The sequence below is a fragment of the Cygnus atratus genome, chromosome 1 (assembly GCF_013377495.2).
Source record: "Cygnus atratus isolate AKBS03 ecotype Queensland, Australia chromosome 1, CAtr_DNAZoo_HiC_assembly, whole genome shotgun sequence".
Taxonomy (NCBI): Eukaryota; Metazoa; Chordata; class Aves; order Anseriformes; family Anatidae; genus Cygnus; species Cygnus atratus.
The window spans coordinates 59,969,402-59,985,315 of NC_066362.1; the positions used below are offsets into that span (position 1 = coordinate 59,969,402).

General features: G+C 40.0%; 1 protein-coding gene across 1 annotated transcript in view; it reads right to left on the reverse strand.

Annotated features, from left to right (window-relative positions):
- The window catches only part of TBXAS1 (thromboxane A synthase 1), a 178,430-nt gene that overhangs the window by 83,072 nt on the left and 79,444 nt on the right, over positions 1–15,914 (reverse strand). The window contains exons 6-8 of the mRNA XM_050709650.1: positions 9,044–9,132; positions 6,405–6,553; positions 4,502–4,632 (exon numbers count right to left, since the gene is read on the reverse strand). Coding sequence (XP_050565607.1) covers positions 4,502–4,632; positions 6,405–6,553; positions 9,044–9,132 — 369 coding nt within the window. The remainder of the gene's footprint in view (positions 1–4,501; positions 4,633–6,404; positions 6,554–9,043; positions 9,133–15,914) is intronic.

Genomic DNA, 15,914 nt, shown 5'->3' on the forward strand with positions numbered 1-15,914 from the left:
TACTGAAAGATACCACTTCTTTATAGCATGTTACTATAACAGTTGAAGGACAGATACCTCACCTTTACAAGCATTTAAATAGTTTCATTTCAGACTTCCTCAAAATTCAGTTTCCTGACCCACCACCTCATTTTAGCTTCCCATGGCTGGTGCTGGAAGACCAAAGGATCTCCACTAAGCAGAAACCACGCATACCTGCCCGGGCATGTAAGCAGCAGGAAAATTGAGAGGGCTGCAATTCATCACTAGCAGTTGCTGACTAAAAGACTTTTTCAGTTTAGACCTAGCACAAGAGAGTACAGAGTATCCCAGGGCCATACCAGTCTCTGGGAGGCCAGGTCATCTTCAGGACTGACAGCACCATACAGCTTCTTTGTGGCTTTACACCATGTGGCACAAGGACAGCGTGGTTAACAGTGCAGCTTTCACTTTTTTCATTTTTCTTTCTGTCTGCCTGCTCTGGACTTATAACAAAAGCATTTGGGTAGCCCGTACATCTCCAGCAAAGTTGGCCAGAACATCAACTGAGATGTCATTGAATACAGTTCTGGTGATACTTCTCTCTGCTTTATCACCCTCTCATTTCAAATCAGCTTGAGACCACCAAGAAACAGCTGATCATCATCAGAAACATCATCAGGTCACTACCTCCCTAGCACGGATCATTGATCTTGAATTATGCATTCACAGCTGACACCAAGACTGGAAAAATCAGAAGATGCCAGAAGGATGTGTTGCAACCTCCGTGAACTCTCCAATTCTTGTTAAATGGTGCACAGTTTGAAAGCCAAATTTTCCCAAATATCTGTTGTGATGCTACAAAATTAATGTTTTGAAATATCTTTATGTTGTTATATTCCCACTGTTATTACCATGGGTTAAAAATGAAATTCAAGCCTTTTTCTGTTAAGGGGAGGCTGTCACTTTCATCCCGCAGTTTTAGGAGTTGCAATTTTGAGCACCATGAAAGACTTCTTCATCTAGATATCATCATTAAAATAGATGGGCAAGTTAAGAACTGAGCTATAACTTGACAGAAAAACTCTTCCATGAACAATGATTTGCATATCAGATTATTAAATGAAAATCTATCAAACTATCATTTATTGAAACAAACAGTCTATCCAACCTGTTTCTGGAAACATGTTGCCTAAGGGAAAAATTTAAACCTGGGCAGATAATCAGGATAAGGTATTTTAACACTTAAATCCTGCTGGAGTCTTCAAAGTAGGTGTTAAGTGGTGCATTAAATTTGTGCTGTTTCTTCTGAGCAGGGTTAATTTGCTCTCCTGTAAATAGTGGGAAAAGCATTTTACAATAATTTGAATTCATGAATAAATGTAATATATTAAAATTTCTAAAATACGACCACTAAGTGTTTTTGTACATAAGCCAAATGAGTGGAATATCCAGGACTGAAATTATTTGACTGACCACAGAAAGATAATATATAATTAAAATGACATCTGCAGCACTAACCGATGGGTTAAGAGAAAGTGACATCACAGATCTCATATAAGCTGCAAGCATATTATTAGATCTAAACCTGGCTGTAAAATTACTATCTGCCCGTGGGATTATCTTTAGGCATTCAGAAGCATTGTTTCATTTACTGATGGAACGAGGATGATAACAGGCTGACTTTGCTTGTCACATTATTTTTTGGCCTTTCTTTATTCTTTGTTCATGTTCACTGCAGATGAGAGGAAGACAAGCTTCAGCTGAATCACTTTCACGGAGCCCTTCATTGTTTTACAGTTTGTTCCTTTTTTTTTTTTTTTTCCCCAAGAGATAAAAACATTTTTAATGGTGATAAAATCAATGAGGAGTAAAAGATGCACACAATGTAACATCGAGGAATGTGGCAATCTAAGGAATACCCATTGGCCTAATGCAGCTTTTGAAGACTTTAAGACTTTGCTTAGAGCTCCCGTTATTAGCACAAGGAACCAGTAGCTCCTGGTTATATCTTGGACTCACTAAAATTCAATGCCAAAACTCCTACTGACTTCAGTAGGTACATTTCATCACTCTAGACCTAGGATGCAGGTCATAATTCTTCTTCAACTACAGGGCTATCTGGGACACCTAATCTCTGCAGATTACTTTTCTGCATTAAACTGGACAGCAGCTGCATTTTGATCTGTTTCACATACCATTTTTATGTTCCTGGCAAATTACTAAGTTGCCTATACTTGTAGCAAAACTCGTGCTCCACCAACCTAAAATAGTCAAAATTCTACGAATGGATAACAAGACAGGCGGTGAAGATGGGAAAAAAAAAAAAGAAGATCCAAACTTTCCAGTCACTTTTGAAAGCCATGTTAATGTGTTAATGATCCTGAACTGCACAGGGAACTTAATATGCTCTCAGAAAGCTGGTCCTAAAATGTCTAACTCCCAGTACTTGAAATCGTTCCCATATGACAATTTTGCAAACTAGGCATAAGTCTAGGAGTAGGTGGGACCACTGCCAGTCATGGACTTGTGCATACACTGTTAAGGTAAACATGGACCTTGTACTTTCCTCCACACTGTCCTGATACTGGGCAGCTACTGCCATGTGTTATCTTTTAATGAGTCTCCCAATATCCCTTTCAATACAATCATAAGCCTTTCTGCTCTATCAGCCACTGAGAGCTGAAAACACACTGCATATGGACAGAATGCTGACTCCTGCTCTTGTCGCTAGAATCTCATTTTTCTTTGTTTTCTCTCCTTACCATACCCACCTGTTGTCCTTTATCTTAGTCTGCAATTTGAGGGTGACCATCTCTACTATAATCAAGGATTTAGCCCCTAACTGATGCTGCCAGTGCTACTGCCACAGAAATACATTGTATTAATACAAAACACATAGCAGTTAATACGTTAACTACCATTAATTCAAATTAGATTGTTTCATTGCCCCTTTTATAATTGATACACAGAATAAATAGCCTTTTCGTGCAGACCGTGTCAGCATAAATCTTTGAGTCAAAACTCTCCATATATACAGCCCCATCAATATGCTATTAAAAGCTCACACAGGGTCTGTGCACTAGAAATTAGGTGTCTGCAACCAGCTTAGATACACCATCCATGTTTCTGAATCATGAATTATTTGTGACTACTCTGGGACTATGCAGTGGTGCGTACAAACTTTTGGGTATAAAGAAGGATGGATACAAAGATCTAAAGGCTACTGGGGAGGAAAGACTCATAAAGATAGGATTGAAGAAAGATGAGAATAAGGGGACAATAAAGGACAACAAATACGGAAGTGAGATTTCACTGGAGAGAGTGACAAAGAAAAAGAGTAGAACATGCAACACAGTGCAAAGCAGCAATACCTTTGAAAATCAAATTGATTTTTAAACGTGCCTTAGATATAACACCATGCGAATTAAAATCCATACTCTCCTGAAAGATGACAACTGGGGGACTAAGTTCTGAGAAAAATTTGGGATGACCCATCCTCACCTGTGCTGTTATCCCATCAGAACTGCTGTTCATCTCAAAGTGGAAAGAAACATTTCAATTATTTCAATATTAACAGATTCTTAATAGGTACGTTATGGCGTATTTCATGTCAATTGATATGCAACACTTGTCTGTTACCTTTACAATGGAATTCTCTTTGATATTCTTTGTTTCTCACTACACATCCATAATTAATTGGTTAACCTATTTTCAGGGAAATTATGTGCAGTCTGAAGTAAAGAATGGTCAAAAAGGACAAGCAGACGCAAAGAACTTTTGTATCAAAATTTAAGCACGTGCCTATGTTCCCAATGCGTCATGTATTGAAAATAGAGAGACCTTTATAAAAATATCTGTGCCTTCAGAGTCTTCATAAAATAACAGTGATTAACACACAACAAAAAAATCAGAACTGCCGTATGTCCAGATGAATGAGAAAGAGATGGGCCACAGATGAATTGCTACTACTACATATCAATTATTTTGCATACTGGGCAGAATTTACTACCTTTTTCTTTAACCATCTCAATACCAAATGTTTGCTCTTAATTAGACATGTAGGTTCTTTCTTTTCATTTTCATAAATAGTAGGAACTGCCATAGGGCTATATAAAACCCATGTCAGCTCACAGGTAATGACTGGGTTGAATCACTCTGTGGGGGGCTCCCCTTTCTCTTATTGTTAAGGAAAGCCAGCACAGACAAGACACCTGATGAAGATAAGAAAAAAATTTTACAAGATGAATCCTTCTGGGTCTAGAAACTGGGTTGGAAAGCCATCCCAGATGCAACATTTTCTGCATCCTTATTTGGACAGATAAAGCGAGAGAAGCAGTCTTTCTTGTAATGCGTTAACAGTTCCGCATCAGCACCAAGACTGGTTGATGGTACATAGAGCTAAAAATGAATAAAATCTTCACTAAATTGCTTTGAACGTTCAAACAGACTGAGTTCACTTTTTCAACTGAGGCTTATGCCACTTCCAGTTTTTCCTCAAAGCATTTGCTTATCCATATATTTATCACACAAATGGTTTTACCTCAGCTGCATCTTGCTGGTCTCTGAAGACAATTGCATTTTTTATCGTTTGGATAAAAAATCCATTCAGTTCCTTTTGTTTCTTGTTTGGCAGAATTCGAAGCAGTGGGATCATTATGAATGGGAAAGAAACTGTAAGAGATTTTAAAGGAGAAAACACTAAGGCAGAGTGAAAAAAAGCATGTAATATCCCTTTCCTTTCATTAATATTACAAATCTCATCAAGTGGGATGCATTATTTTTGTGAAAGCTGTTTTTTCCACTTTTTCTCTCTCTCTTTCTCTCTCACTTTTTTTTTCTTTCTTTTTTTTTTTTTCTTCCACCTCTATATGTTGGTACAGGGTTTCCTTTTAGAAATTCCATTTTGGCTGGAACTCCCCTGCTGGATAGTTGCCTTCCAAGTTTGCCCTGACTTGCAAGTCTTCCACAATGCTTCCAGATTTCAGTTCAGCTTCTTGATGCCACAGAGCCAATACAACAAAAGGAAGAATTACTTTCACTGCCTACTTGAGCAGTTGCATACAGAACGTGGAGGATCTTGACCCCATTTAGCAAGTTATGGCACTGATCCATACAACTGTGTAGTAGTAATTCCCATTTTCAGCTCTTCAGTATTTGGATATTGGTTTACTACTTTATTTTGCTTCTCTAAACAGACCAAAGACTCTTAAAGTAGGATGCTACTACAAGGATGGTCTCCAGTCCATCGCCTTTATAGTCAGGAACTAGATACCAGAGTGAAGTCTTGTACTTGAATAAACCCCTTGTTAAATCATGAACAGCTTAAGACTAACAAATCAGTCAATTTTCAGAAAACCCCTGTTGCCAACGGGGCAACACTGTTGAAATTCAGACCATGTAATTTACTAACAGAAGGAAATCAGACACTTTCAGGCAATCCAACCCCAAACCCTACACAGCAACTTTCTTTAATGGAGGACGCTGTTAGAGGCTAGGGACAAATTTCTGTCCCTTCAGAAATTAGTCATAAATCCCACTTTGCAATCAGGTTAAACATTAACCCCAGGACATTTTGGATACACATTTCCAGAAGGAAACAGTTCATGTGCTGCTAGTATAGGTGCAATCTGTAATGCCAGCAGGATCAGATGGGCACAGGAAACTTTGCCACTGCGCCACCTGACACTACCATGAACAGGTCTAGATAGTAACACAGTAAAAACTTATCAACCTTGATTGTGCCACAGCTTATTCAGCTATAATTCTTACTGCCATTGTGTTAACAAGGCTTCCATCACCATGAAGCCTTAGTAGCATTCATGACCTAGAACTAAACCATTTCATACCCTATTCTTGTACTCCCAGTCTACTCACTGGGAAAAATAAATGCATTCTCTTGAAGACAGCCTGTGCTGGCACTTACCATCTTTATCCTTTATAGTTATCAGCCAGGCTGCTGATGCTATTTAAATAAGAATTTAGAGGACTTATGCTATCTGCTTATGCTTCTCTACTTCTCTTCTGGTTATTAGCACTCTTTTGTTTATGGGTGAGATTTCAATCTCTACCAAGTAAAGAGAGCGCACAAAAACTTTGCTCCCAGGTTCCCAAGGGCCACACTTTATTTATAACATATAGATTAGGTTGCTGTAACTCTGTTTGAAAACAGGCTACAGGTGCCAGAAACCTTCCTCTCAAATCAAGCTGGAATGTTGCCTTCTGTGACTCTTGGTTTCTGGAGGAAGTTGCATTAATGATGACAGGAGCTGTAAAGCATACCATGAAAATCTAGAGGGTTTCATGGACTGTAGGCTGAATTCTGAACACTTCTGAAATAAAGCTCACAAGACATCTTCCTGCTCCTGCTTCCAGATGTTTTGCAATTTCAGAATGACTTTCAGAAAATTACCATAATGGAGTAGACAAAGGTGGACTGTACTTACGGATTAGAATAAGAAGAGGCTTAAACAAAGACATTTCAAAGAATGTTCTGCAATTCTTAACAAAGGGGTCATCAGGATTCTTCTGAGAGTCCACTTGCGTACCAAAAGCTACGCTACCAACAACATCCAAGGTAAAGCAGTTGTAACACCTGCGGTAAGAATGACAAATCATTAGCTACAACTTACATATCCATGAATATCTTGCTTCTACAAACACCACATAACATTAATTTTTGTCTCTGATTTTCTTCTTGCTTTCAGATTTGAGCTTTGCCCATGGATATTTCCATCATTCTGACAAATGCTGATGTTTAATAACAACTATCACCTCCTCTCCCTCTACAAAGTGAACATGTTTTCATATAGCTCAATAATTCTTCTAGTAATTTATATATTAAAAAAAAAGAAACTTCAGTTGTTATTATCTAGAAATCTAATGCAACAGAAATACAGAAGCATTATTGTAGTATACATGCAAAAGAGGTAATCTCTTTCTCAAAACTGCAGAAACAATGCCTCCTACCAGTCCAGTCTGAACTCTCACAAGAGTCACAAGAAGTCCTTAAGTAAAATTTCCTATTAAGGATTTCCTTTGTGTTCTTAATAGCTCCTTTCTAATGCAAAATCCTGGTCAAAACCAAGGGGAACTGACTCCAAGTGAAGCCTGTATCTCTGCAGAGTGGCAGCAAATGCTTTGAGAACTACAAATGATCTGTAGACCTTGGCTTTGAAATTTTAGGACTTATTGAATCTCTCCCCACATACCTGGCTATCTATCCAGTTGTCTCACCGTTTTTATTTCTAATGTCCCTTAGCAGCTATACTAGTTTTGAGATAACAGACTAAGAATGTGAAATATCCTTGTAATTTGGTTAGTCTGATCTGTTGGTCAAGTCTGCAATGACTGATTTTTTATGTTTTTCTATGACTGTTCTTTTCTACAGAAGGCTAATATCAAATTCTCTGATGTTTTAACTTAAGTAAGCATGAATCAAGAGGACAGGACTCAGGCCCAGTATATCCTGTGTGTATACTGTGAAGCAGAACATCTCAAACTGTAATCCTTGGATCACTGTCATTCTGAGGACACCAAAGCTGATTTTAAAGATAACAACAGTGCTGCAAAGCTAAGTAACTTGTTTGGATTTTCAACTCTTACACAAAACAAAAAGGCACTACTGGATGTTAAAATGCTTAAAATGTTAAAAATGTTAAAAGAGGGGTTCCGCAATAAAACAATAATCTCAGAAGCCCTCAATCATTTACCTCACCAAGTTATTGAAAAAGCTTAAACCCTACACTTTGAGTTGTTGGCAAAACACAAAATGGCTAAAGCCAACTAATGTACAGGAAGACAGAAGGTTGCAAATAGGGTATCTACAGCCAAAAAATAGCTCCCAAGGCAGTGTTGGGAAACTGTAGTGCAGAGAATCACATTTATATATGTCAAACTGGCTGAAATGGTAGTATGATAAAATAACTGGAAGAACATATTCTGAGATGGTCAACATCATTCATTTCTACTTTCAAAGTCTTTTCCAAAGTGCCTCTTGAGAGGTGAAACCTTATCATGGATCAATAGCTAAAAGACCAGGCAAAGAAAAAGGACAAATGGAAAAAAGGGAAAAACCCAGAAGGACTGAAAAGGTCAATTTTCATCAGAGCACTAGGCTAAATACGATGTATCTCAGAGTCTTATAGTAACTCCTCAGATATTTAATATAAAGAGATATTTGTGCACACACAGACACTTGCATGCACGCATATACATTTACTGGACAAGAGATGGTTGAACAGTGACCAAATATCCAATCCTTTAGATGAAACAAAATTATTTGCACTGTTCCAGGAAGGGAAAAATCATGAGGAACTTCAGAAGGTGCTGACCAACCTAGCAAATGAAGTGTACACAAAATAGTGCCTAACAGTAAAGATACATTTGAACTATTCATTCACCATACAGAGATCCTAGAAGAATTGTATGTGCTCAGAGAAGGGGCCAGACAGTATTGTGAACAGCTCAGTGAAGATCTCTGCTGAAAGAGCAACAAAAAATGATAATAGGATCTTAAATGCATAACAAATGGGAGAAAGCACAGTATGGAAAATATTAAAGTGTCATTTTATAAATCAATGGTGCATTCTCATATGGAATACTGATCTCATTGTTTCACAAAAGGCTAGCGTGCTATTAGACAGGGTTAGTAGGAATGTGATAAGAATCATTAAGTGCTCAAAAAAAAGTCATACAAAAAACAAACAAACAAAGTGATGGACTAGAGGGATTTGATACTAGATCAATTCCTATATTTGTACATTATTGGCAGACGGTACAAGGCAGACTGGACAGGGACTGGTGCAGCTTTCCTTTCTGCTTCCAGCTGTTAAAACTCCATTAAACAGCTAGAAATACATTAGATGCATTCCCAAAATTACTTTTCAAGTATGCAATGGCTCTCCCCATGAAGAAAAGGCATCTATCATCAGACACATCCTCTATCTTATGATCTCCACTTATAAAAGCAAGAGAAAAAAATAAATCTCGTTATACATACAGTAAGTGAATATTTAGAATAATTGCTGCTATTGACATTCTTTTTTTTTTAATCTGCTACTAATTTCTGGTATGTTGAACGTACCTCTGGATATCAAAAGCTTTGCCAGAATCTGCATAGACTTTCAAGTTACTCAGCAGGACATCGCAGGCCTGGTTTATTAGCGGTGTCATCTAGAAAGGAATGCATTCTATTGTGAAAATTGTTAAAATGTAAAATAAATAATAATAATAATAAACAAATCAATTATTCTAAATTAGTTTTATCCAGTAGATGGGATGGAGCTCTCAGGACCCTCTGCAGGTGTGGTCAGGCACTTTTGCACAGGTGAGATGAAGTGCTAGGATTGCCTGCACTATTACAGGGATGCCTTTCTCCAGCTCTGGGCCTAAATTCAAGAGGCCTTGTTGCTTACCTGACCTTTGGTTCTTGTCCACTTATGGCTATATACACGGAGAGTGACTAAGCAAAAACATTCCTCTCTTTTTTTAATCATTCCCTGTCCCAGCTGATGATCTATCATGATCCATATTTACAGGCTGTTACATTTAGGCTACATATACTACTGAGCAGAAGGAATAATATTTTCTGTGGTCTCAAAGTCTTATAAAGATGTCATCACCAGAGGCCTAGTATTTCCATCTTGCCATCCCTCAGTTTGAGGGATTTAAGGAGTACATCAGGAAAGCACCATGTATATCACTACAGTTTGCTGTGGGAAGAGTACTGCCGTGCTGTGGGAAGAGTGCTGAGGAGAGGGTTGTCTGGAGTGGCAACCGTCATTAAGTGGACACTCGTGTGAATTTGTTCAGCTAGTGGTCCTTTCCATTTGCTGACAAATGATGGTCAGGTAGACCTACCCACACCCTGTCTGGCTAACAGTGAAATAGTTTTCCTCTTCAGCACTTCATGGAAAACAGACACAGGCAACCATCAGGACCTCCTTAAAGTCTCTCTATAACTTGTTTCATATGAACAGCACCAGACACTTACCTTGATTACACCTTCAAGGGGGGCAGAGGAAGACTCTAATTGCTTACTTTGAGTTAGGGCATAGCAGCAATCTAGCCATTACCCTAATGGCATTATTTGCTTCCTCCACAGAGACTAGTGACAGATCCTCCTGCAGTTTAATACCCAAGTCTTGCCTCAGTTATGCCAAGCATCAGCAGACATATGCACAGCAACCCGTCTTTCCTTCCTGAGCAACCTCCTTCAGCATACGGATGTCAACAAATATGAGAACAGACTTGTCCTACTATTCTGACATTCTTGTTACCAAAAAAGACTTACTGCAGCCTCTCAGCACACTCCAAAAGCTATGCAGGCTGCCCAGCCAAGTCCATTTTGCTTGGCACTTCTACCTCCGTGAAACTGGCATAACACTTCGTGCACAGGCACGCTGCCATCCCAACACATGGGCAAGACTGTACGCAGTCAAAAGGCCAACGCGGGAGCATCCAACATGTTCTCCAAAGGCAGAAGTCTTAGTCAAGAATGTGTCTAGCTGTTCTTGAAGTCCCGTACCTATACAGGACAGAGCAGGATGTCACCCTTTCAGTTCAAAGCTGGATTGATTTGGGCTGTGCAACAGGAATCTCACAAAACAATTCTGAATCCAGATTAGTATTCTGTAAAAGCAGCCGGTATATATGTTTGGGAGGTGCATACCATGTTATGTGGCAGTTTTCTGCCCCTTTTGGCTTTCTAAAGAAGGTCCCCTGCAGTGAGCTTCTTCTCAAATGATTCAACAAAATTAACACATTTCTGTTCAACAAATCAAACCAGGGTAAAATGCTTTATAATCTCTGGGTCCAGACCTTCAAATGAACTGAGTCAGTCAAGGAGAACAAAATGAAAATCCATATTTTAACAGGTACGATGTTTTCTAAACAGATTGTGATCATTTCAAATTTTTCCTTTTATTGCCTTATTTTCTCTTTCATTCTTCAGCACATCACCAGACCTGAAACCACCCAGCTGGCTGCTATTGCTTTCCAACAGCTGGCAGGGATGGCAGGGGCACATACGCCTGGCCAGGGCATCTCGCAGCACCTCTGAACTTTCCACATTCCACCAGCCTTTCAAAATGCCGTAGCAATTTATTTCTAGACAAAAAGATATTTTTATTAGCACATCTAAGCAGGAAAGTGGGGAGGGGGGCACATGGATTTGATTTATTGTTAGCATTATAGGACAGAGTTATATCAATGAGACAATTATTTGCATATGAAAGCTACGGGGGATATCTACTTAGGAATCCTGGGTTTGGGTTTGGGTTTCTATTCCCTTGAGGGACATAAATTAATCCAAGTTTGCCAACTACAAAGACCACAGAGTGAAATGTACTCAAGTCCCTTAATACTTTAAACTCTTTGCTCAATCATCAAGAAAAATAAAATAGTGTTGGGGGAGGTGAACCACAGCAAACTTTGAAAACAGGCACGGTAACAGACATGTTGATCTACACTGCCTTGGGTATCACTAACTTCCTATACATTATCATTTGCCAGTCAGAACATAAAAGCTGCATAACCTGCCTGAGACTCAGTTCTTGGTGGGTAAACAAACCCCAGCTGCTCTGTGTTCAGATTGGCTGAGAGTAACAGGATGAAGAAAAATCTAAACAATATGGTCCCTGTAAATATTTGATCTGCCAGTTATCTAGTAGCAAGAGTAGCCCAGAGTCCAAATTTCTTTCTTTTGCCAAAGGAGAGCATTTGGGGTTAGGGTTTTCATGATGCCAGGGGCTTTGCTGTATAAATCCTGCCAATTTGCTATTTGGCACATAACAACAATTAGTTTCCGATTCTGCGTATGCATGGTGCATGGGGATGTTTGCACTGTTCAAAGGCATCGGAGTCACATTCCTCTAGTTAGACGTGGACCTCAGTATTTACCATGATTATTCCCCTTATTCTTAGCATCCAAGAAGCCTGGATTGTATTCACTGTAGAGAGACACACCAGAAACCTTTACTGTTCACATATAGTACAGCAAGGTCATGGCAGGCCTCTTGTCCCACAAATGGTATGAAATATAAGGAAAGAAGAAGGAAAAAAAGATACACCTCCAGCATAAGAATCTCTTCTGCTCCAGATATCGAGTCACTGACTAAAACCAGGAAAAGAGCAGAGGTGTGTTTCCATCACCTCACAGTGGGGCTCTGCTACTCACGGGCACAACTTACCAAAGTGAGCAACTCAAGCAGACACGGACTCTTGGCTCTAGGATATGCACATTTCACATATCAGCTCTTAAGTTAGTGATTTGTATCATCTCAGGTGAGTGCACTTGCTTTGCTGAATAGCAAATGCAACTTGCAGACACCCTTCCAAAATGCCTCTGACCACTGTGCAAGAGTAGAGTAGAGAGAAAATCAAGGAAATCTCAACAGCTGCACTGCCAGATCCTATGTACTAGTGGGATCTGGAAGATCTATGTGCCTGAGACTGATACTAGAGGATTTTCTTGCATTGTTCTGTCAACTTATCACAAGTTCTGCCTTGTGTCTCCCTTCATTTGAAAAAAAATGCCATAACACAAACTTCACTTCACGGGTTATTTAGGACAATGCTACATTATGTTGCACTCTCTTCTTTAATTTTTGTGTTCTGTTTTGTTTTAATGGTTAGTTAATGGAGGAGAGGACTCCCAGCATACTGATAGGAGATGACAAGAGTACTGCAGCACCATCAGAATAAATAAAAATCAATGGGTTTTCTGCTGGTGCTGGCTGTAAAAGAGAGCCAAGCTATTTATCAAGTCTGACGAGGGGTCCAGAACTGCAGGATCATCACAAGCACCACAGCAAAAAGGGGAGAAACTAAATAAGAAACACTAAATAGGGAATCAAGATCAGTACACCACGATCACTAACATATCAGCTCATTTCAATATATAATAGCTGAGGAGAGCATGACAGGAACACAGGGAACTGCATCTTTTACTTGAGAACCTCCAGCTATATTACTTCACAAATTCCTCATGCATTACACCTTGGATCAACTTTCAGTGGTTGGTAATATTCCCATTTAACAGATGAAAGATGTTTCATGTAGAGAGAATTTAGGCAGCTTTTACCAGATCACACTGAGACAGTCAGTGGCAAAGCTGGAAGTGAAACTTCTTGGTTCTCCTGCTTCCTCTCTCTCATTTCTCATTCTCAGTGCTCCCATAGCAATGGCACTGTATGGTATATTCAGGGGGCTCACTGTGAAGAGCTTATTATCAGATCTGCTACCAACCCCAGTGGCATTTCACAGGGGACAAGACTACTAAATCTTACTGCAGGATCAAGCCTAAAAGTCTGTTGACTTACGCTATGCTCACCATTACTGTACTTGAATTTAACATTATCTGGATCCAAAGCTTCCTTCAGCTGAAGTGGACTACCTTATTAATCTTTGCATACACATTTGAAAAAGAAAATTGAAAAAGGGGAACAGGGAGTATGGAACTCTATAAAAACAACAGTTTATAGAGTTAAAAAACAACAGTAGCAGAGCACAGCTTTTAAAGTGAGAAATTGAGGGTACAGAGAGCAAAAACAGAAAATGCTAGAAAATTCTTTAAAAATGTTAGGGAATCAATTCTCTTCATGCAAGCAGCAATCATAGCACTGGCTCCCCAACAGCTCTATAACCTCTGGTTTCAATTAATTGCTCATAACTTTGCAAATTTCTGGGATCAACTTTTCCTCATTTGGTGACCAGCTCTTGGAGACGTTTGCCAAACTGAAGTGAAATTCCTCACGCTTAGTGAACTTCTCAGTGACACTACACCAATACCACTGAGACAAAAGCGCAAAGCACACTTCCACCCCCAGCCACAGCAGCTAGATGTCTCTGTGGGGCATTACAGTTCAAATCCTAGCAAATATATATTATCTCTGCCTTGGGTTTTGTCCCATAGCAGCCAGCTCAAGGAGTGGATGACCAGCTTCTCGTTATTGCTAGTACTGAAGCTGTCTTTCAGTCTCATAGTAGATTCTTGTGTTTCAGAAATGGAGATATCAGGAGTCTGTATCCAACTCTGCACATCATTTGTCTGAAGGGATTGCTATGGGGAGCACAAAGAGTTGTTAACATTTATAGCTCTGTCACAGGCTAATAGCTCCCAGTTCTCTCAGAGCATCCAGACAGGCAAGTCTATGTTCAGAGAAGAGCTGGGAGCTGCAACACTTGGGGAGAACCATTCTCTAGAGCGACTCCGGTATTATGTGAAGGCAAAGTAGACATCCAGGGTGAACAGGGTGGTAGGAAGATTGTGGTGGGTTTTTCTGTTTGTTTTTCAGATCTCTGTGGCAAAGGAATCAGTATCCCAGGAGAAGAAATGAGATATGGGTCTGGCAGTGTTTATAAATATGTATAAAACAACAAACCCAGGTTCTTATGCAACAAATTCTTAGCAAAAATAACTCATTTCTAATTCCTTTGGGTTAGAGAGGAAGAGTTTATTATAAACAGGATGACTTCTACATAATCGTGAATACTCTGTAGTATGGCCAATACTAGAACACAATATTTCCATTTCCATGCTGCAGAGGTTCTGATAGAGTACTAAATATGGGAGAGTTAAAAAGTGGGATCATAATTAATGAGCATTGATTTCCTTTGAGAAGTGTTGGTATGGCTTCTAAATTAAGCAACAGCAAGAGAAGCATATGAGCGAGAAGTTAAGTTGCATTAACTTCAAATCCCAGGACTATTCATCTATTTGGGTTGAAAGTGAAATGCAAGGCCGAGGTGTACATCCATTCAAAAGAGGTTCTTAAGCTAACACAAATTTACTGCCGGCAATTTACTGCCGAATTTACTCTGTGCAGGGACAGACGGTCTTCTGGTGAAGACATGAGACTGGAACGAAGTCGGGCCTTTTAGTGAGACCCTTCTCTCTCTTCTTGTTTTCCCACTTTCTATAGACCTGGGAGGAGAAAATTACCATTTCTGGGTAACGTGGAGCCTCCACCCTTTATACAGAGTTTGGAAGAGGCAGCACAGGGAAAGCTGACCATCGAGCTAAAACTAAAGGTCTCAATTTCCACAGGTGAGCTGGGTGCGAGGTGCTGGCTGGCCTGCCATTTTATCTTCTACCTCCATCTCCTCCGGCCCTGCAGCTCCGCCACCAAGCAGCGCAAAGCAAGCAATGGGACTTCTCCCGCCTCAGTTTCACGAGTCAGACCCTGCAAACCTGCCTCTGCCAGGCCCCAAAGCAGGATGCATGGGGCCTCTGCCCACTCGCCCTCACCTTGCTCTGCCAGTGCCAGCAGAGGTTGCTCTGCGCAAATGGAGGGGAGTGGGGCTTTATCTTTTGTTAGTTCGACAGCAAAGAGCCGAAGCCGGGAGCCACGCTTTGCCGATGACCTGCAGCAAGGCGGATTAATTTCAGCTCAGAAAATGCAGAACTCCCCTCTCCCGCCACACCATTAGCGACTAATCGCCTGAATATTTAAAAATCCTCGCGTCTATAAAACTTGGCGATGGAGCCGGTGACAGAGCAAATGTCGAGGCACATAACCAATGGTATTGTCAGTTGTGATTAATCAGCATCTCCAGCAGGCTTGCGGCCAATTAGAATTTACCATAATAAGGAGGTGACAGCCGGCGTTGCTAAGCGACCGCTGTCTATAGAGCTGAAAGAGCCAGACGCATTTAGATGTTACTGTGGATTTCGACAGCGGCATGTCAAAACAACACAAGCGTCTGCCCAGTGGAAAATTTTACAGCTGAGGACTGGGCACCGGAGCGAGGCATGCTTCCCTTTCAGAATAAAATACATAAAGGAAGAGATGGTGGTTTGTTGGTTATTATTATTTTTTTTCTCTTTCCCTTGAAAGGCGACTTTAAGCAGTCAATCATTTATCTGCATTTAATTAAGAGATATCGTGTCACTGGAATAGAACTTTGTTACCGGGTAATGGGTTCCCATGGTTAAGGAAATGCTGAGACATTTA